A 22,781-nucleotide genomic window follows, 5' to 3' on the forward strand; every position below is an offset into this window, starting at 1 on the left:
ATCAATTATTGCGGTGACATTTCAGTCTGTACTTCCACATTCATACCGGAATATAACCCTCCTAAAACATCGATAAGCACATCTAATTTTAACAACAGTAATTTGATGCGTTGTTTTCGACTTCATTCCCTAAGTAGCGCAGCTCTCTAACGTTAGCTGTTTGTGAAACGTCCGCCATACACACATGCAAGAGCTGTCGAGTTCAAAATCTGATGGCACTACGATAAGGACCACTGAACCTTATCTCTCAATGGGTCAAACTGCTGCAAACACTGATCAGTTGTTTGGTGTCTGTGAAAGAACGATCAGGCCGTCATTTACTGATAACTCTCCTCTATCGCTCTATCGATTCTGTGCGTGAGTCTCAACCAATGATGCGCTGAAGCTGCACAAGGACCGCCCTCCTCATTTACATGTTGCACACTAAAAATGTAAAAATAAATGAATCACTCGATCAATAAATGTAAAAATAAATACAAGTGGGAATAAATAAAGGTAAAAAAAATAAATGAATGCATAAATAAATAAACAAATAAATACATGTAAAAATAAGTGAATGCATAAAGAAATAAATATAAAAATAAATGTACAAATAAATATTAAAATTAATTAACAAATAAATAAAAGTTACACTTTTTTATAAAAGAAGAAAATAATAAATTAAGGTAACGATAATATTTTTTAAAATTTGATTAAAAATGAATCATATTTATTTTATTAAGTCGTTTATTCTGTTATTTATTTTCCTATTATCACATTTATTTATCTATTTAACTGTTTATTCATTTACATATGTGTATATTTATTAATTAATTTATTTATTTATTTACTTATTCATTTATTTATTTTTTAATTTCTGCAGGTTTGATCCTCCTATTTTGATATAAAACAAGGGTTATATTTGACCAATTTCAGATTTACCTGCCAATAATAGTCATGTAAGTAAAAACAAGGTCACAGGTCGGTCAGATGATCACTAACAATCTAGGTGAGCGACTCTTATTTATTTATTTATTTATTTATTTATTTATTTATTTAACCTTTATATTGTAAAAATGTATACAAATAATTTTAATTAAAAATGTTCTTCTTCATTAATAGCTCATTTAACCAATATATTGTATTTATAATATAATATATTTATCACACTTACTATTTATCTAACCGTTTAAATGTTTTTTCGTACATAAAAAAACAGGGACATCATATTTGGGGGTCCTTGTCATCATAACGTATGAAAACCTCTGATTTACAGTGTCAAACCTCCTGAACTACTGCAGAAAGCTCTTCATCTCAGGCCTTCACTGACGTCACTGAATAAACTACGAATCTCCTAAAAATACAACAACAATACGTCTTGCCTCGGCTTGAAATCAAAAGAAAAGAGAAGTCTGGATGTGTGAACGGTCATGGGAATGCAAGCAATTGCTACATGTCAACAAAACTTGCGTAACGCGGGTCCGCCTGTGCATACACGTCAACCCAAGTTGGGTTGAAAATGGACAAACCCAGAAATTGGGTTGTTTGAATGGGTCCATTCAATTGGTTCAAACAACCCGATTTCTGGGTTTGTACATTTTCAACCCAACTTGGGTTGTTTTTAACCCAGCATTTTTTAGAGAGCATGTCAACTTGTGTAACGCGGGTCCGCCTGTGCATACACGCCCCAGAGCCCGCTGTCATTACAACGCAGTGTGTAAAACCAACAGGAAACCAGCACAATGACATGGAGATTAGTAATCCTTGAAGCCCTTACATCATGAGTAAGTGACAGAAACGAGCTGTGCCCTTCCCAGTTTTCCCACGAATGAGATGAAGAGTCCCAAAAGTCGCCCAGGTGAACTTCCCCTAAAGCTCTAAAGGTGTGACGACAGCGCACACCAAACACACGGCGAGGTTTAGTTGAGAAGGAGGGTGAGGACACGGCTCTATCTGCACCTGAGCGACGTCAGTCTTATCCAGCTCAATCTGTGGACTTTAACACATTTGGGATCTAAGAAGGACTCTGTACAGTAGATCTTAAAGTCAGGACTACACTACAAACATCTTTGAAGTAAAGCGTTCTAGTGTTACGGTAAGAGGAATTACTCACTGTCACTTCCACTATTTCACTTCCACCATCTTTATGTGCTATTGATTTGATATAAAACTGGCAAGCTTACACACGACTGTACTGTTCAACTCAATATGACATTTATATCAACAAAACATGATGATTAATTAGGGTTTTTGAGGCTGGATAGTCACCAGAATTTAGAGAATTGTTCTGTGCAACCTGTTTTATAGCCTAACAAGTCTTGTCATGTTAACAGAAACTCCTCTAACGTTTGCTGGCTTCAGACGCTCAGACGTAGGTGTGAATACCTGCACACCTTTCCAGGTATGTAGCGAACAATAAAAACATAATTTTAAAGGTTTTAAACACTGGCCAGAACAATTAATTTGATGTTTACTGATTCTGAATGGTGGGATGTTTAAATAAAAAGGCTGTTTGGTAAGAAATGGCCCAGAAATCAACATTTTTCTTATAAATGATCACTTTCCCCCTTTAATTAAATCAATGTTTATTCAATCAATTCATTTATTTATACACTTGGAACTTTTACAAAGTAAAAACTGAGTGAATTATTATTATGTTGTTCCTTAAAGCGTAACAAAAGATTCTCTTTCCCGTTGCATAAACTATAAACTGTTAAATTTTGTCTGCAAAGAAGAAATACAGATAATAATAGTGATTTCTTTGCATAAATGCAATTGTCTCACAGTAAGCGCTTTCATACATCAGGCATAACATTATGAGCAGGTGAAGTGAATAACACTGCTGATCTCTTCATCACGGCTCCTGTTAGTGGGTGGGATATATTCGGCAGCAAGTGAACACTTTGTCCTCAGAGTTGATGTGTGTGAAGCAGGAGAAATGGGCAAGCGTAAGGATTTGAGCGAGTTTGGCCAGATTGTGACGGCTAGACGACTGGGTCAGAGCATCTCCAAAACTGCAGCTCTTGTGGGCTGTTCCCGGTCTGCAGTGGTCAGTATCTATCAAAAGTGCTCCAAGGAAGGACCAGTGGAGAACCGGCCACAGGGTCATGGGCGGCCAAGGCACATTGATGCACGTGGGGAGCGAAGGCTGGCCCGTGGGGTCCGATCAAACAGACGAGCTACTGGAGCTCAAACTGCTCCAGAAGTTAATGCTGGTTCTGATAGAAAGCTGTCAGAATACACAGAGCATCTCAGTTTGAGGCGTATGGGGCGGCATAGCCGCTGACCAGTCAGGGTGACCTCTGACCCCTGACCCCGCCGAAAGCACCAACAGTGGCACGTGAGCATCAGAACTGGACCACGGAGCAATGGAAGAAGGTGGCCTGGTCTGAGGAATCACGTGTTCTTTTACATCACGTGGATGGCCGTGTGTGTGTGTGTGGCTTACCTGGGGAACACATGGCCCCAGGATGCACTATGGGAAGAAGGCGAGCCGGCGGAGGCAGTGTGATGCTTTGGCCAATGTTCTGCTGGGAAACCTTGGGTCCTCCATCCATGTGGATGTTACTTTGACACGCTCCACCTACCTAAGCATTGCTGAGACCATGTTCAGCCTTTCATGGAAACGGTATTCTGGTGGCTGTGGCTCTTCCAGCAGGATAATGCTCCTGACACAAAGCACAAATGCTTCAGGAATGGTTTGAGGAGCACAGCGACCAGTTTGAGGCGTCGACTCGGCCTCCAGATTCCCCAGATCTCAATCCAATTGAGCATCTGTGGGATGAGATGAACAAACAAGTCCGATCCACCTCGCAACTTACAGGACTTAAAGAATCTGTTGCTAACATCTTGGTTAGCAACAGATGTCTAGTGGAGTCCATGTCTTGATGGGTCAAAACAACCAAACAATTTAGATTACCTAAAATGTGTCAGTTTGGAGAACTAAAACGTAATTAGTTTGAACTAGTTTGTTTAATTTAAGTTCACCCTACTCAAACCAATTAATTATTTGGAGCGTTGGGGTCTACAGTGCAGCATTTCCTAAACTATTTGACACTATTGTTATAAATCTTGAAAATATATTTGTTGAGGAACTGTTTTTTCACCCAATACAGGGGCTCTGAAAAGTAAAGGTGTAAATTTAGACCTTCAAAATCATGCATTTCCTTTAAAAACAATTAACTTCTATCCTCCCTCCCTCTCGTTGCATGTTTGAGAAGGTATGCCGTAATGTCCGCGCTCGCCATCTCCCGCTGCTACTAAAGTGCCGATAAAACCTTTATTGGCCAACAAAACATGTTTTCTGTAGTGCCATACAAATTTTAAGAGTGAGTGTTGCGAGTCACGAAAGCTGATCTAATGTGTGAGTGAACTGTAAACCGCAAAACAAGGCTGTGAATGCCAACTAGAGTAAAATGCTTCCTATGTACATTATCACAACAAATGGGATTTATTACCCTTTATTACAAACTAATTTAACCTGTACTGAGTCACAGAGCGCTGTGAGACTGCAGGTCAGCAGTTACACATGAATCCAGAATGTATTTATGCAATTAAAATATGAGTAAATGTGATTTCATTAACGCTGCCATGAAAGAATCACGTCATTTATAGTAAGCAGGGACTAAACATGCCTGCGGCTGTGAAGATGTTGCAATGTCGACTGTTAATGTGTAACAAGGTGGAAGAAAACTTCAACTAATCTAAATCAAATACTGATAAAACTGAACAGATATATCCGTGACTGCTATGGTACATGTGCAGGATTAGACCACATTTCATACTGGATATACATATCTATACACTCATCAAGTTATCAATGAAAAAAATAATGAAAATAAAGCAACTGAGGTTCTTTTCTAGTTAGTAGCTCTTTGAGCTGATTGTCAGGGAAAATGGATTTAAATATAGTAAAATGTGCTATTTGTTTTGGTAGTAGAAAGACACTCATTTCAAATGCTTTAAAAAGGCTATAATTAAAAAGAGAAACATCTATGCAGGGGATTTACAGGCAGACATCCGACACCGATTCCATGTGCAGCTTTGTTTAAATGTAATACTGTCTCTCAACCAGTTGCCATGTGAAGTTGCTAACAAAGTCAAAGTGCACAACGAAAAAAAGGGCAAATGTCATGCAACACAAGACAACACAGAACATATCTGATGTGGGGCACGATTTTGTGCGTGCGAGAGAAGAAAAATAAATAAATAATAGTTTTTTCTCGTTTTGCTCGATCGGAGACACCTGGTGTTTTCTTTTCTCCACTTTCAACCACTTCTGGGAGGGGAGAAGATGAGTCTATGGGCAGGTAAATGTTTATGTATGTTTTCGATCTAATGGACAAAAGAAGCTTATACAATTTACATATGAACACATTTACATTTCTGCATTTAGCAGACGCTTTTATCCAAAGCGACTAACAACTGAGGAGTAAAGGAAGCGATCCGTCATGAAGAGGAGAAGAAAAGCAAAAAGTGCCTTAAATACAAAGATTTGGACATTACTCGGAGCAGCATAAGATGGAATAGGGAGGGAATAGAGAAAATAGAGGAAGTTATCATCATAAAAAAAAAATTATTATAAGATTAAGTGCTCATTAACTGAACACAACCTTTATTCCTGTGATTTTCAGCATCATTACTCAAGTCTTCAGTGTCACATGATCCTTCAGAAATCATTCAAATATGAGGATTTGATGCTCAAGAAACATTTTGAAAAGAGTTTTGTGGAAACCGTCATATATTTTATTTTTCAGGATCCTTTGATGAATAGAAAGTTTTAAAAAAAAAAACAGTAAAATATTTAGAACGTGACAAAAGATTCTATTTCAAATAAATGCTGTCACTTTTGATCAGTTTAAAGGGTTAGTTCACCCAAAAATGAGCCTGTGATGTTTATCTGCTGACCCTCAGTGCGTCCAACATGTAGGTGTGTCTGTTTCTTCAGGAGAACACAAATGAAGATTATTAACTCAACCGTTGCTGTGTGTCGGTCATATAATGGGGTGAATGGGGAACAAGTCTATGAGAGAAAAACAAACAAACAAACAAACAAACAAACAAACAAACAAACATGCTTAGACAACGTGCACACAAACCCTGCTGCTCCTGACGACATATTAGCCCCTTTCACACTGCGATTCCGGCAAATACACGGATAATGCGACCCCGGCATTTGTTCCCAGGCCGCTAGATTTGGTCCATTCACACTGCCGGCGAAATACCGTAATATGTGCGCTTTCACACACAACGCTTAACGGTCCCGGGTCGAGTTGACACGTGACATCCGGATGTGACGTATAACGGCGAGCGATCTCAGCTTCAGCGCGGATAGTAAGGAGCTCCGTGGTCTCGACTTGTGTCCAGTTTGCGCTCATTTCTGCTTGTTTAATTTTAGTTTCTTTTGTATACGAACACTCTCTGCGTTTAAAACACAGACGAGCTCTTCTGGCACTGCAGGGTTGTGTTATTGAAGAAACAAGCTCTAGGAGTCGCACGATAACTACGCACACGTTGCAGCATTAGTTTCGGCTTTTGTTCACACAGCGCTCGTCCCGGGTCGAATACCGCAATATTACTAGGTCCCCGACCCGGGTCGAATTCGGTAATCAATCCCGGGACGTGGTTGCTTTCACACAGAAGGTGACCCGGCAATGCTCCGGGAATATTGCAGGTCCGACATGCAGTGTGAAAGGGGCTATTGATGTCTGAAGACACGAACCGATCGGCTTCTGTGAGAAACACAACAGCATTTGTTATTTTTTTACCTCATATCCGGACGAATCTCATCAAGTTTTCCCATCGGCTGTGACTTCCGTTAGGTGAGGTCAAACTGGCGTGATCATTCAACCGATCCGCACAGGCACTGATGAGGAATCTATCTATCTATCTATCTATCTATCTATCTATCTATCTATCTATCTATCTATCTATCTATCTATCTATCTATCTATCTATCTATCTATCTATCTATCTATCTATCTATCTATCTATCTATCTATCTATCTATCTATGTATCTATCTATCTATCTATCTATCTATATATATATATCACCTAACGGAAGTTAGAGCCGATGGGAAAACTTGATGAGATTCGTCCGGATATGAGGTAAAAAAATAACAAATACTGTTGTGTTTCTCACAGAAGCCGATCGGTTCGTGTCTTCAGACATCAGTGTGTCGTTAGGAGCAGCAGGGTTTTTGTGCACGTTCTCTAAGCATGTTTGTTTGTTTGTTTGTTTGTTTGTTTGTTTTTCTCTCATAGACTTGTTCCCCATTCACCCCATTATATGACCGACACACAGCAACGGTTGAGTTAATAATCTTCATTTGTGTTCTACTGAAGAAACAAACACACCTACATGTTGGATGCACTGGGGGTCAGCAGATACACATCTCATTTTCATTTTTGGGTGAACTAACCCTTTAATGCTTTGGTAAAATGTTTCCGGTCTGATGACTGTTTTCCTGTAATCTTTTCCAGAATCAGGATTTCAGCGCTCATCACATGTTGTCACGCTGCTGAAGAAACAGCTCAGGATGCCACTGAGGACGTCGCTTCACCGCAAACCAACATCTGGAAGATGGCAGAGGAGGTTATCAAGCCGAAAGGAGGTCATGTCGGTCAACATGATCAGCCTTCCTCTCGGTGACTTCCGCCACCTCTCTCACATCGGAGTCGACGGACACACGGAAAGTTTCGGCGATCTTTCGTTCTTAAAGGCGGGCCAAAGTCTCCTGCTTCAGAGCTCCAAGAGCGAGCAGAATTTGTTCCTTGCGTGCGCCGCGCCACCGAAGCCGCCTCGCATTAACCTGGACGAGCCGGGCCGGTGCAGCCCAATCTGGGAGCGCACGCCGGCCAATCAGAGGCAGAAATGCAGCTCGCTTCCCCTCCTGGATGTCGAGGAAGACGAGGAGGAAGAGTGCTCGCATCTGGAGACAAAAAGCATCTGCCGGAGTCCTGCTCATGGAAGCCTGAGCTCTGGACGAGATTCAACCCAAACAAACCCAGAGGAAACACAGTCAGACCAAACCGACGCCGCCTTCACATTCAGCCTGGATCTGGGACCCTCGATAATGGACGCTGTGCTGCAAGTGATGGATAAAGTCCAGCAAAGCTAAAGCCAGACGCTACCTTCTTACCTGTCTTAGATTATGGAGATATTTTTTTTTACAGAAATACCACTAAGGCCCGTTTACAATCATTAGACTCTGTTTATCACTCTGCCTTAACATTTATGACTCGGACAAATCATTATACTCATCCCTGTATGAAATGGTGCACTGCAAAAAAATGATTTTCTTACTTCTCAGTATTTTTGTCTTGTTTCTAGTCCAAACATCTAAACATTCTTAAAACAAGAATTATTTACAAGACAAGCAAAAGTAATTGTCTTGTTTTGGGCCAAAATAACTCAAAATTAAGAGCTTTTAAGCTTTTGCTTAAAGTAAGATAAATAATCTTAAAACAAGATTATTTTGTTTACCCCATTGGCAGATTATTCTGCTTATTTTAACCTGTTAACCGTCACTGGCCCACCGGTGGGCCCATTTGCCACTGCATGATTAACACAATTATATCCTATATTTGTCCTGATCTAATGTTGACAAACTATATATCATTCGAAAGCTTACGAACTCAAGATTCATCCTGTGAAAACCGTTTTGAAATCGGACCTTGCGTTACCATGGAAACAGTGCTCTAAATTCTTCTAGTGGGCTCCTCCCCTATAGTGGGCGTCGTCATGTTTCATATTACAACATTTATTTAACTATTTTATAATAAAACCCTTTTCTAATCTTGACAAAACGCATATCGTCGGAAAGGTCTGAGTCTCACGGTTCTATATCTACAAACTGTTTTGTGATATTTACACAAAAATATACACATTTGACACAGGAAATTGCATTAAAAAAATCAATGGAATTTCAATGACACCCGGTGGCTATGTGTGGTACAGCGCCTAAACAAAATCTCATGGGAACTTCAATTTTTGTGATATCAACTTCAAATTTGGAACATACATTTATTAGACATATGGCTTTGATTTGATAGTAATTTTCGAGTACAAATTATTTTGTAACATATATTTTATATTAAATATTTAATATCTAGTACAGTATATTTGATTTACAGAAAATTTAAACTTCCATAACTTATTTATACTTTATGTTTTTGAAGTGATGATTCACTTGAGCAATATGTCTATATTCCAAAGCGTTCTTGAATGGCAACCATGTATATATTTTCAAAATGGGGGTGACAGTTAACAGGTTAAGCAAAAACTCTCTTAATTTTGAGTTATTTTTTCCCAAAACAAGACAATAATTTGTACTTGTCTAGTAAATGTTTCTTAATGTAAGAATTTGTAGAAATTTTGACTAGAAACAAGACAAAAATACTAAGTAAGAAAAGCATTTCTTGCAGTGTGGTTTGGCCTTTACTTCATTTAGGAAGGTTCAAGCACTGGCTTACATTTGTGTATAAGGCTATAGCTGGCCAGCTTCCTCTGAATATGAATAGTCTAATAACTATCAATAGTAAAGGGCATAATCTGCGTTCAAGTAGATACATTATTTTAAATGTTCCCTCAATGAAGACAGAGTTTGGAAAAACTGCGTTTACTTATAGTGCATCAACTGCTTGGAATGAGAGTCAAAGATCAGCTAAACTTACTGTATTCATTTCAATCAATGAGTTTAAGCTATATCTTAATCGAACATTACACACTGTCTGCACTTGTTCTTAATCTTGTTTTATTGCTGGAAATGTGTTGTGATTATTGTTTTATGTATTTAATGTCACTTTGTTGGTTGTGTGCTGCTACCTTGGCCAGGGCTCACTTGTAAACGAGATATCCATCTCATGTGATTTTCTTCCCTGGTTAAATAAAGGTATAATATTTTTTTTTTAAATTAGAGAGCCGTGAACTGGTCCTATGGCCTGTCGAGGCTGTCGTAAAAGCAGCAGGTGTGTTTGTGATCAACATCTGAACTCTGGACATTCATAACAAAACCGCTTCGCATTGCTCAACGGAGTATTTCTTCTTGGAAACGTACAATTAGAAATCTGGTATAGTTCCAGAATGGTTGTGTGTGTGTCCAAAGCACACACCCTTTCTTGAGAAATATCCTCCTCTGAATGAAGTCTGGATTATATAACGTTGTGCGACTGTCAAGATGTTTTAAGGCAGCGCTGGTCGATGTGTGCTGAAGTCTGGTTAATAATTAAGCAGCTTTCATTTCACCACCTAAGACTGTGATTTCCTGGTTTGCTTTCTGAGCCCCGTGCGTGTGTAAAACATTGTGAGATGATTTCTTTCTGTCTGCACTGGAACTACACACTTTGATCAAGCTTTATTACTCCTATAAGGTCAATTGTGTGACAGATTAAAACATGGTAACAATAACCTAACTGAACTAGTTTACACGTCACTAGATCTACCAGTGGAAGGAAACAACAGTAATTCCCCAATAAAATAATGTTTTAATACAAATGTATGTATTTACTTGCGTAAATGTAAACAGAATTTTACTAATTCCTATATAAGGATTTCTAATGTTTTTCATATATTAAGTCTTTTTAAATATTTGTAAAATTTCAAACAAAACAAAAATTCTTAATTGCTATTTTATATTTAATTCCTATATAAGCCTCATTGATCTATTGGCATATATGTCATGATTTTATTACATTCTGTGGGGGAATTAATTTTGTGTGTGTGTATATATATAACGGGTTAGTTCACCCAAAAATGAAATGTCTGTCATTAACTCCTCCCCCTAATGTCGCTCCACACTCGTAAGACCTCCGTTCATCTTCACACACAGTTTAAGATATTTTATATTTAGTCTGAGAGCGTATGCAAGTGTATGCACACTATACTGTCCATGTCCAGAAAGGGAATAAAAACATCATCACAGTAGTCCATATGAGACATCAGTGGGTTAATTAGAGTCTCTTGAAGCATCCAAAATACATTTGGGTCCAAAAATAACAAAAACTACGACTTTATTCAGCATTGGCTTCTCTTCATTGGATTCGAATCATGACTCAATACGCTGATTCATAACCGTTCAAATCTTTATTTGAGGATTGAACACAAACGCAATGAAAGAAGCCAATGCTAATTAAAGTCGTAGTTTTTGTTATTTTTGGACCCAAATGTATTTTGGATGCTTCAAGAGACTCTAATTAACCCACTGATGTCTCATATGGACTACTTTGATTATGTTTTTATTCCCTTTCTGGTCCTTCTGAAAAGGGACAGTATACCATACATACATTCAATGGAGGAACAGAAAAGCTCTCTGACTAAGTCTAAAATATCCTAAACTGTGTGTGAAGATGAACGGAGGTCTTACGGGTGTGTAGCGACATTAGGGTAAGTAATTATTGACAGAATTTTAATTTTTGGGTGAACTAAACCTTTAAGCACAAATTAGCCAAATATCTTTAAAGCGATTCATTAACACAAATAACACGGCAGCTGAACTGAACGTTGTGTGTTTGACCGCAAGAGAAATTTAACCAGCACGAGAGAGAGCGAGAGAGAGAGAGAGAGAGAGAGAGAGAGAGAGAGAGAGAGAGAGAGAGAGAGAGAGAGAGAGAGAGAGAGAGAGAGAGAGCCCTTATATGTACAGAAACGCAGTTGGTGCTATTTCTGTATCAAAACAAGCGTGGCGTTCTCCTGACAGCTGGAGAAGTGAGGGAACGTGATACTTCCACGTGTGTGAGGTGCCGGCGCGATCCATTAACACGCAGGTTTAAACATTACCTGCTGAACAAACAGCCTCACACCACAGGAGGCCATCAGAGAGAACACACACTCGCTCAGCTGCTGCCATACACGGTCAAACAGCACAAGATATCAGCGGAGGACAGAATAACCAGGAATGTCTTTATCTAGGACTAGAACGATACGCTTTACAATTTAGTTTAAATAACATTTACTCTTAAAGATAGTCAACAAGGGAAACTTCACCAGTGGCTTTCAATAAAACTTAGTCATTTATTTATTAAGAGAACTTACAGTAGAAAGGCGAAACATTGTTGAAATCAGTGCTACCTAAATATAGAGACTACAGAAAATAGCTTCAGTTTTGCCAAATTTACATTTACATTTATGCATTTAGCAGACGCTTTTATCCAAAGCGACTTACAACTCAGAAGTACAGGAAGCGATCCGTCAAGAAGAGGCAAAGAAACGCAAAAAGTGCCCTAAATACCAAGATTTGTATACTGCTCAGAGTAGCAAAAACTAGAAAAGGGAAGAAGAAAAGATAAGTAGACGGGAGATTTTTTTTTTTTTTAAATGTAAGATTAAGTGCTCATGGAAGAGAGCTTCAAATAGGTAGGAAAACTAGGTAGGAAACCAGTTGGAAACTAGCGGTAGAAAACTGGTAAGAAACTAAACTCCACTAGGTAGGAAAGGAATGTGGCCAAATAGGTAGGAAAACTTCAACACCCATAATGCACTGGGCATGTTGCCGTCCAAGGCCACTCCCACCAGACTGCCGTAGATATGTTCAATAAAATAAGTTCTTATTTTATTTCATTTCATTTATCTTTTATTTTATTTCAAGTAGGTAAAAGGTTTGTATGGTCTTGCTTTTTTTTAAGGCCTTGTGTCCCCCAAAGCATTTTTATCCAGCTGAAATTGCCTCGCTATTGCAGATTGAAAGAGTGTTATGATACGGTATATACGCCGAAGTGTGACTAATTTCACAGGTAGTTTGTTTCTGTATACACAAATCCGGCGAAACACGGAAGTAAAGCATCGCCGCCATTACTGCGTGCCTTGCTGCTAAGGACTTAGAGCAGTGCGTACACGAAAACACTTCTCAAATGAGGTTAATAGCTTAACAATGACTGATTCTCCCCTCATGTAATGTTATAATAGCCTACCTTTTTTTCCCTTATAAATTAATTTTATTTTTGTTACGAATGCATACTATTATTATTTTTCCCCGTTTGTATTCAGGATATTAAGAGCTGCTCCCTCAGGCTATATCTTTTCTGTATCCTATTTCGAATTCGAAGAAGTTGATTTTAAGCAGCGATATTTGTTTGTAAATCTTGATACTTTCAATAATAATACAATTAATTGATTAATATATAAATAAATAGCAGCGCGCGGCAGTAATGCACGGCGCGCTGTGATGAACGTAAAGAAAACCACTTAAAGACAGAGAATAATTAAAGCATACGTGTCCATTACAAACGGACCTAGTCACAATTAACGTTAGACATATATGAAATGATCAGTTACAAAAAATATGGCCTTATTAAATCAGCACGTAAACTTGCGTGACCTATGTGCTCATGCATATGTTCACAAGCTGCAATAAATAGCCACGACCAGTTGTAGCAATAGAATACATCTTCCTACGGGTATAAGATTATTTTATTAATCATCCGGCATGCGATGAGCGTCAGAACCTAAACTACAGGGCATGAGTTCGGGATGGATTGGCCAGATACGGCATCCTACATCACAGATCAGCCGCTGCGTATGAATCACAGTGTCGTGAGGTTTTCAGGCAGTGGACTCGTACCATATGTCAGTAACAATAGAGAAACCCACAAAGTTACATTTGTGTAATTGTGACTTAAAGTCCCTTTGTAACAGGCACGTATGTTTTATTTATTTTCTGTTATCATTTACAGCACGTCGTGCATTACTGTCGCGCGCTGCTCTAAGTGCAGCATAAGTCCTCATAACTGTTCGTTATTTCATGTTCTTAAAACGTGTTTGTGTAAAACAATTCCGTGATCACGGAAAGCAGGGCCCTAATATTAGCAACACAGCTCACAATGACAGTGTTCAGTTTTATTGCTGTCTTAATTACATTACATTTGGCAGACGCATTTATACATTAATACATCCTGTTGTCAATAAATTACCTTTCTGTAAGTTTTGGCCAATGCCTGACATCATCTACCCAATGTTCCCTTTCACCAGACATTTTATTTAATGTGCAGGATCCGCTTTCATTGAAATGTCATTAGAGGACACCGGCAAGTGTCACACCGTCACGCACTTCGCAGGCACGCAGTAATGGCGGCAGGCAAGATGGCGGCGCCCATAAAGTTCGCGGCGGATTTGTGTATTGATTCTATATAAAAATGGCGATACAATGCAAAGTATTTGCTCCAGCTCTGGTTTTTTAATTATTTTGTTCTGTTTTTATGCTGCTTGTTTTCATCTGTGGACGTTGTACAAGCAGAATGTGGCGGTTGGTCAGTGTTGTGTTTGTCCCGCCCCTCCTTCACTGTGATTGGACAATAAAATACTCTCTCAGCGCCTCGTTACACGCATGGCGCTACCAGCCATCTGTGTGAAAAAATGCTTTGGTGGACACATGGCCTAACAACACACACAGTTTCTGCCAGTCCCATATTAATCTGGAGTATCTATAGAATAGTGTTGATCCTTCATAGCTTCCCAGAGTCATACGTTTATCATATTTATAAAAGACAGAAACACTTAACAGATTCTTTCAGAAAACAGCCGAGTCCATGGAGGCGTGCAGTGGGCGGAGCTAAAGATAGATATATATACACACACACACACCCTACGTTATTGTTGTTCACATTATATGCACTTACGCACCGATTGCGGTTTCCACTTATGACTGTGTGTGTGTGTGTGTGTGTGTGTGTGTGTTTGCAGTCATCCAGTTCATATACAAGGAATCCTGCCCTTTATGACCTCACACAGGTCCATACCTTTAATAGTGTAAATAAGGCAGAATGCATGAAATAGCATTAGACCCCCAGTTTCTTCATGGCATTGTGAGGCCAAGAATGGGTACAAACTAAATAGAAAACTTTACAGAATACAAGAATAACATGCATTAATATTGCACGAGAACTAGATGTGCTTTCAAAATGAGTTATGCTTTGTCCTAAGTTGGTGAATAAAGCATCTAGACCATAAAAAGCTCAATCAATCAATCCAAAAGGAAAAATAAACCTTGGAAGGATTTAAAAAAGCTGGATATTTCTCCGTTCACGTCAGGATGAAAATAGATGGGGGAGATCCTCGTATTTTTTATTTTTTTATTATTGACATTAAAACAATGGACATCGTCCAGTAAGTCATAAGCAGTAACTCCTATTACTGAGCTCTCCCTGACTTCTCAGAAGCGTAACGCACGCTATGTGCTGTTCATTATCAAACCCAGCAGGAACACAACGCACTGAGACATGAAAGATCCTTCAGCGCGTCCAACGCCAGTCTCTGCCACGGCAAAACCTCCACAAACACACACGGAGCGCTAGAACTGATCGATCTCGGTCACATCTGGAAGCACTTACAACACAATCCCACCTGAATATCACAAGAGAATCACCAGAAATATAAGCAAAGGGCTTTTTAAATGCTATGATTCGACAACTCCAGCTTTCCTTTCATTATCATAATTACGGCTGACAGTCTCTCCAAACATGACACCATCATTTCAGATCAATCTGACGAAACCCTGGCTTCTGATTATCAGCCTGAAATACTTACAGATTCGTTATAGTTCAAGTACAGACCTACAATATGAAACGTTAATGCTGACACTGAAAGCCACAGTAAAAATACCGTGTGTTTTTTGGCCATTGCTGTGATATGATTTTGGTCGTGCATCATATTAATACCATGGTATTGCACATAGCAAGTATTGCACACTGCAAGAACACTCCAATGCACTTCCAAGTGCATTGGAGTGTTATGTGAACACTATGGTATGTGACGCCGTTTAACCCGAAGTTTACCTAGAAACAGGGTCACTTTTAACCAAAGGTTTACACTAATATGTGTAAAAATCTAATATAATAACTATTGGTCGACTGATAGTTTTTTTGATGGTCGATATCTTAGAGAACAGGGTATATAGCCGATATGTAATATATAAGCCTAAAATTCAGATTCAGATTTAGGTTTAACTAATATTTAACCAATTAGAAATTAATATAAAAATAAATACATTTACAATAAATATTTAAATCTGAAATAAACATGCTTATACATTAAAGCTACACTGTGTGATATGTTCCCCCGTCTAGCGGTGTAAAGGTATATGACCATCCAGTGAATATTAGTTTCTGTTCCTCTCAATTCTGATTTCGTTTTAACTCCTACGGTGGCCGATTTAGTCCAAGATTAACATGGCAATCCCCCTCTTCACATTCGACACGGTGCCATCAAGTGTTAAAACGCGAAAGGCGAAGCTTGAATTTACGGGTATGTCCCTCTCTGGCTACTGTACTTTCAAGATGGAGGAGCAACATGGCGACCGGCATTCGAACCCCTCACCCGTATGTGTTTTCAATGGCATATTATAAACTTACGAGAATACTTTATTACTTTAAAGAAGTAAATATACATTAATGAGCACACATATTTTTGAAAGAACTAAGTGTTTTTAGCTAAGAATAAACTAAAAAAGTTACACAGTGTAGTTTTAAATGGCAACTTCTTGATTTCAAGTCCTGGAGTAATGGGCGTGCCAAACGGTTTCTCATTGGTCAAGAAAGGTGCCTGCTCCTCTTGTTATACTTTTAATTGGCCTATAGGTTCAAATAAAACAATACAAGCATAATCCAATACGACCAAATTCTATTATTTTAATGTAAAAAACAACGTTAGCAATATTAAAAACTTTCAAAAGTTCCTCTGCATGGCGCAGATCACCGACGTCAACATCGCTATCTTAGGTCTAAGTTCATCAACCATCAAAATTAATGATCAAAAATTATTATTCTTTGTTAGCGTTAATTTCAAGATTTACAATACACATTAAAATAATTTACTCTGAACATGTACAGCTGTATTTTTAATAAATTAATAAATACTGCATTAAATATATTGCTCATCGTTCATTAATACATGAATTTTAAATGAGACCTTGTAAAGTGTTACCCTAAAAACAATGTTTTGCCTGATAGAGACAAATATATATTGTTGATAAAATAAATTAAAAAATAGATAGTTGTTTTGTAACCTCTGTTGAGTGACATTAACCAATTTAGCAAACACTATCCACAAAAAAAAATGATTCAGTTTTCATTTTAATTTGTCATGGTCTTGGGTTCACAAGTCAAAAAAAAGAAGAAAAACCCATAAAAATCTCTTTTCTTTTAATTAATTCCTTAATTCAGTCATTACATCTCACAGTAACATGTCGGTTAAAGAAAAATTAAGTAATTATAAAAGCTGGAAGACATAACCACAAAGCAGAAGTGGACAGTAACTAAGTAAATTTACTTGAGGACACTTTTTGAGCATCTGTACTTTATTTGAGTATTATTTTTTCTGTAAACTTCTGACTTTAACTTCACTCCATCTAAAAGACAAATATCGCACTTTTTACTCCACTACATTTCTATCAAGGTCCTCGAAGTCAAAAGTCGTTTCTGTCGCAGCTTTGAAAGTCAGTGATGATTTTTTTCTTCTTTAAAAGGTGTTTGGGTTTTTGCAGAAAGCCTTTCAGGAATCACTCTTGTAGAGTCTCCTGAAGTTCTATGATTTCACAGCATTTATTAAACACTGATTTATAGTTTAGAGCAAAATGGAAGAGGACGGATGTCCAAATGCTCATTTTGTGGAGTATTCACATAAACAAAGTTGATTCTGTCTTCAGTGAAGGTGAACAGTGTGAGAATATCAGATGTGTATCAGTGTATTGGATCCGTGCATTCGGCCTTAAAGTGACAGCAGCTTTATAAAGAGCTTTGTAACTTTTCTACAAGTATTTAAATGAGTTTAAGTTAGTCGTCTGCTAGTGTGTCAGATGGAGCGTCACTAACTGGCTTAAACCATGATGGCATAATGTGCATTTATACAACAATATTAAAATAATGCGCTGACATAAAAAAGGAAATGTACTTTTGAAAACAAATACTTCTGTACTTTAACTCAAGTAAAAATTTGTTTTTACAACTTTCAATTGTAACAGTGTAATTTAACCAGTAGTACTTTTACTCTTACTCAAGTAATGAAGTTGTGTACTTTGTCCACCTCTGCCACAAAGGAAATAAATGTATTTTAACAAGCTATTGTAATATGGAAACCGTTTGGCACGCCATTAGTCCAAGCTGCAGCTGCCCCGGTCACCTTGAGTCTGTCTCTGCAGATACTCTGCAAAGTATTTTTCAGAAATAAAGTAATTGTTTAAAAATATACAAATATATGAATAAAAATGATGTAAACACTGTAACAGTCAAAATTTATCTTGTTTCTAAAAACATTTTTTACCAAATAAAGACATGGCAATACTAATTTTACATACAGCACTCATTGAAAATGGCTTGAATATGCATCAAGAACGAAGCACTTTTGAATTCAACAGAGTAGGAGACAGAGGAGAAGAGAGAGTTTAATAAAGTCATTATTTTTGTTTGTTTTTGCGCACCCACAATATTCTCGAGGCTTTATAACTTTAAGATTGAAACACACTTTATAAGCTCTTCACAAGAGTTCACATTGGCATTATAACACTGAGCCTAAAGGGTTAGGGATATGTTCACAACCTGATTGGTCAGCTTTTATTACGTATATTTTTAGTAACGAACATCCAATTTAAAGCTGTGTCACACATATAGATGAGGAGAGACGGTTCTGATGGCTGTACCGAACTTTGATGGGAAACATCGACACTTATGACTTGAGCATTTGTGTTTTTTAGAGTAGGATTTTGTGGCATCATGTCCTGTTTTTGGTTAGCCTGCCAAGCCTGACCCACATCAAGAAGTTTGGTCTGGGAACTCACCACTGTGTTTACTAGAAGCACGCAAACGCAACTCGGCCGTCATAATTATGGCCCCGCCCACCGACTCTACACACGATGTGATTGGCCCGATCAGAGTCGGGCCAATCCCATCGTTTACAGCTCAGAAGGTAAATGCCCTTCCCAGCACATTTACTCGTAAATCGTTTATAGCTCAGAGGGGTTTTGAGAGTTCCTAGAGGACACGCGCGGCAAATTAGATTTGCTGCCGCTAGGGTGCGTCTAGATTTCTAGGCTAGTTTTTGGTTTGTGTTGTGTTCATATGTGACCCTGGAGCACAAAACCAGTCATAAATCTTACGGGTATATCTATGGCAATAGCCAACAATACATCGTATGGGTCAAAGCGATCCATTTTTCTTTTATGCCAAAAAACATTAGAATATTAAGATATTTTGTAAATTTCCTACCGTAAATATATCATAAATGTATTATTAGTAGTAATATACATTGCTAAGGACTTTATTTGGAGAACTTTAAAGGAGATTTTCTCAATATTTAGATTTTTTTGCACCCTCAGATTCCAGATTTCAGCCAAATATTGTCCAATCCTAACAAACCGCACATTAACTGAAATCTTATTTATTCAGCTTTCAGATGTTGTATAAATCTCAATTTCCAAAAACTGACCCTTATGACTGGTTTTGTGGTCCAGGGTCTCATATATCATTTGAACAGCACCAGGATCGGTTTGGAAGCGGAGCGAGACCAATCTTTTCAGCTTGTTTGGTGCACACCAGGGTTCGTTTTAATCCAACCAAACATGCCAAGAGTGAACACAGCCTTACATTGTAAGGTTCTTTATTGGCATCAATGGTTTAATGAAGAACCCTTAACATCCCTGGGATCTTTCAATTCCACAAAGCCCATATTATAATGGAAAACGGTTCTGTGGGGAACCAAAAATGGTTCTTCTGTGGGGGGAGAAAAAACACTTTTGGAAGCTTTATTTGTAAAGAAAAACTCGAGAATACCATCCCGAATGCTCAGATATGCATCTATGATTTATAATAATATCCCTGTCTCCTCAGAGCAATGCTGTGAATCACCACAAACTAACACAGGTCAACTGCCCCATCCAGCCTTCCCAGAAATTCCTCTGTCAGGGGAACGAGAACAAACCTCCGGCTGCCAAGAGCCCAACACGACCCGCAACCGAATTTATTTCGGGCACGAATGAACGTTTCAGTCAAGGTCTACAGATATGGCTGAAAAAGGAAAACTCCCCAAAATAGTCGATCCATCTGGTTCATGTTGTGTCTGGCAGGAACTCTGATGCGTTTGACAGCAAAGAAAAACAGACGTTTCTCAGACACACTGAGTTTGCACTTTTATCTCTCTGAAACAACACAAGTAGATCACCGAGATCGCCGTGATTTACGAGTAAATGTGCTGGGAAGGGCATTTACGCGATAGCAACAATCCTCGTGGAAGTTTCTAAGAACCGATGGAAACTGACATGTTTAATCCCAATAGGACAAGAGGAGGGAAGCTACTGGGAGCAAATCGATTAGCTTCAAGCACGTCTACTTATAAAAGACGAAGAGCACTTAAGCGAAGCCAATATACAAGTGTGTGAAAACCCTGAGCCCTGCATTTCTGCTGAACAAGATGATTTCGGTTATGGTATGAGCAGAACAAACATTCATTTTTTTTTTTTTTTTTAAATGAGCACACTCTCCAGAAACCTCTTATTAGTCATTTATTTCACGGTCCAAGAAATTTCCCAACCTTCATATATCACGCAACCCCTGAGAATTTATCACAGCTCGGAGACACGAACCCCAAGAACTACAGACCTGAAACTAAATCCAATCCAAATAATGCAGATTTATCGTCAGGGCCGTGTGGAGGGAACAATTAAACTCAACACGGAGGTCAGCGATTCTGCCGGAATAACTCAACAGAGGAAAATCCTGCTTTGGGCAAAAATACAGCACGCTGTGATATGCATTCAGATATTAAATATGAAAATGGCCATGTTAGGGCTGAAAGACTAATCGAAATAAAATCATGGTTATTAACAATTTCCAAAATGTTTTTATTTTTACAGTACAATTGCAATATATAGAATTTTGTCTGCTTATTTAAAAATCATTTTTAATTTTAAATCAAGTTTAAATACTTAATTTTAGTTTAGTATAAATTAGATAATATAGTTTAATAATATTTTTAATTATTTCTATTTGTATATTTTAGTTAAAATTGTCTTGTTGATATAGTTTTTATTAATATTTTTATCATTTTAGTTATTTTAGTACATCAAGTTCTACTAGATGAAAATGAGAAATCTTGCCTATAATAAAATAAAATAAGCTACTTTTTTTCTTTTTTTATATATAAATATATATCATGGCCACGATTTACTAGATATGTTGTATGCACAACATAATAATTTGTTCCTCGTTTTATTAAATCATGCACACAATATAATAATTTGTTCCTCGCTTTATTAAATCATGCACACAACACGATTTGTTCCTCGCTTTACTAAATCATGCACACAATATAATAATTAATATTACTCATTTTATTAAATCATGCACACAATATAATAATTAATATTACTCATTTTATTAAATCATGCACACAATATAATAATTAATATTACTCATTTTATTAAATCATGCACACAATACAATTTGTTCCTTGTTTTATTAAATCATGCACACAACATAATAATTTGTTCCTCATTTTACTATATTACATGCACAATATATGTAATTCTCTTGATTTAGTAAATAATGGCAACAATGATGTTGTACTAATTCATTCCCTTGTTTTGATTGATCTAAAAAAAGGGAATGAATTAATGTTAATCTCATGTGCGGGGCTCTATATGTTCAGTTAAAGTTTATTTCATATCAAGTAACAGAAGTTTTATGGTTTAAGTTGATTATAATAACCCTGGTTAAGGCCACGTTCCCACCGCAGTGTTGAATTTGCTCAATTCTGCATTTAATGAAGTGACAAACACATTTCTAGCCACAAGACAACAAACAATGCTATGACACCAGAGCCAGCAATAACACAGATTCAACCTGAGCTTCAACGCAGCTGCATCAACACTGCAAAAATGCTTTTCTTACTTAATATTTTTGTCTTGTTTCTAGTCAAAATTTCTAAAAATTCTTACATTAACAAACATTTACTAGACAAGGAAAAATGATTGTCTTGTTTTGGGAAAAAATAACTCAAAATTAGGAGTTTTTACTTAAAATAATCTGCCAATGGGGTGAGCAAAATAATCTTGTTTTCTGTTTGAATTAAGATAATTTTTCTCACCCCATTGGCAGATTATTTATCATATTTTAAGCAAAAACTCTTAATTTTGAGTTATTTGTTCCCAAAACAAGACAATCATTTTGACTAGTCTAGTAAATGTTTCTTAATTTAAGAATTTTTAGAAATTTTGACTAGAAACGAGACAAAAATACTAAGTAAGAAAAGCATTTTTTGCAGTGAAGCCCGAGGGTGTGTGTGTGTGTGTGTGTGTGTGTGTGTGTGTGTGTGTGAAATCACTAATCCTGACCACAGTCCATCTGCTGAAGGTCCCTCATCCCTAAAACTAGATTCGCAGCCAAGGCTAGTCTGAAGCGGCGCTGCTTTCCCAGAATTAACAGCAATAGAGCACACCGTCGTCCACAGCTGGAGTTTAGAGGAATTATGGGATGCTGAGGGCTCGGCCAGACCTCCAGCGGTCTCAGTTGACCTTGCATGTAGAACATAGTTGGTAGATCTTACCTCCCTGTTCGGTGACACAACGTCTAATGTGTAATGTGAGAATTAGCCTGTTTTTCTTCACTTGCCTTTAGAAACCTGCGGCGCGATGAAGCAATCGGCACTCAGAGTCAGTTGTCATAATATCTGTATAGCCATTACACTGTAAAATCCCAGAATGTGACCAGGATCCGCCCTAAATGAGGAACCTGGGGCATTAATGCAAGAGTTGAACAACAGCCAAACGATTAAATATGGCATGCTGTGAATCTCTAATGACGGCTCACTATATCACACTTCATA

At 37.8% G+C, this 22,781-nt stretch overlaps 2 protein-coding genes across 4 annotated transcripts in view; one reads left to right on the top strand and one right to left on the bottom strand.

Moving 5' to 3' along the window:
- dnajc17 (DnaJ (Hsp40) homolog, subfamily C, member 17) overlaps positions 1 to 22,781 on the bottom strand; it is an 89,828-nt gene that overhangs the window by 23,100 nt on the left and 43,947 nt on the right. The window lies entirely within an intron of this gene.
- On the top strand, positions 1,664 to 10,475 carry LOC137090880 (cdc42 effector protein 3-like). Of its 3 annotated transcripts, XM_067454861.1 has the most exons (3): positions 1,664 to 2,074; positions 2,313 to 2,380; positions 7,463 to 10,475. In XM_067454861.1, the coding sequence occupies exon 3, from the start codon at positions 7,519 to 7,521 to the stop codon at positions 8,098 to 8,100; it is 582 nt and encodes a 193-aa protein (XP_067310962.1). In that variant the 5' UTR covers positions 1,664 to 2,074; positions 2,313 to 2,380; positions 7,463 to 7,518; the 3' UTR covers positions 8,101 to 10,475. The 3 variants fall into 3 exon arrangements, with proteins under 3 accessions (XP_067310962.1, XP_067310961.1, XP_067310963.1); XM_067454860.1 differs by lacking the exons at positions 1,664 to 2,074; positions 2,313 to 2,380 and adding an exon at positions 4,770 to 5,288; XM_067454862.1 differs by lacking the exons at positions 1,664 to 2,074; positions 2,313 to 2,380 and adding an exon at positions 7,229 to 7,358.

Source organism: Pseudorasbora parva, chromosome 10, assembly GCF_024679245.1.
Source record: "Pseudorasbora parva isolate DD20220531a chromosome 10, ASM2467924v1, whole genome shotgun sequence".
Lineage (NCBI taxonomy): Eukaryota > Metazoa > Chordata > Actinopteri > Cypriniformes > Gobionidae > Pseudorasbora > Pseudorasbora parva.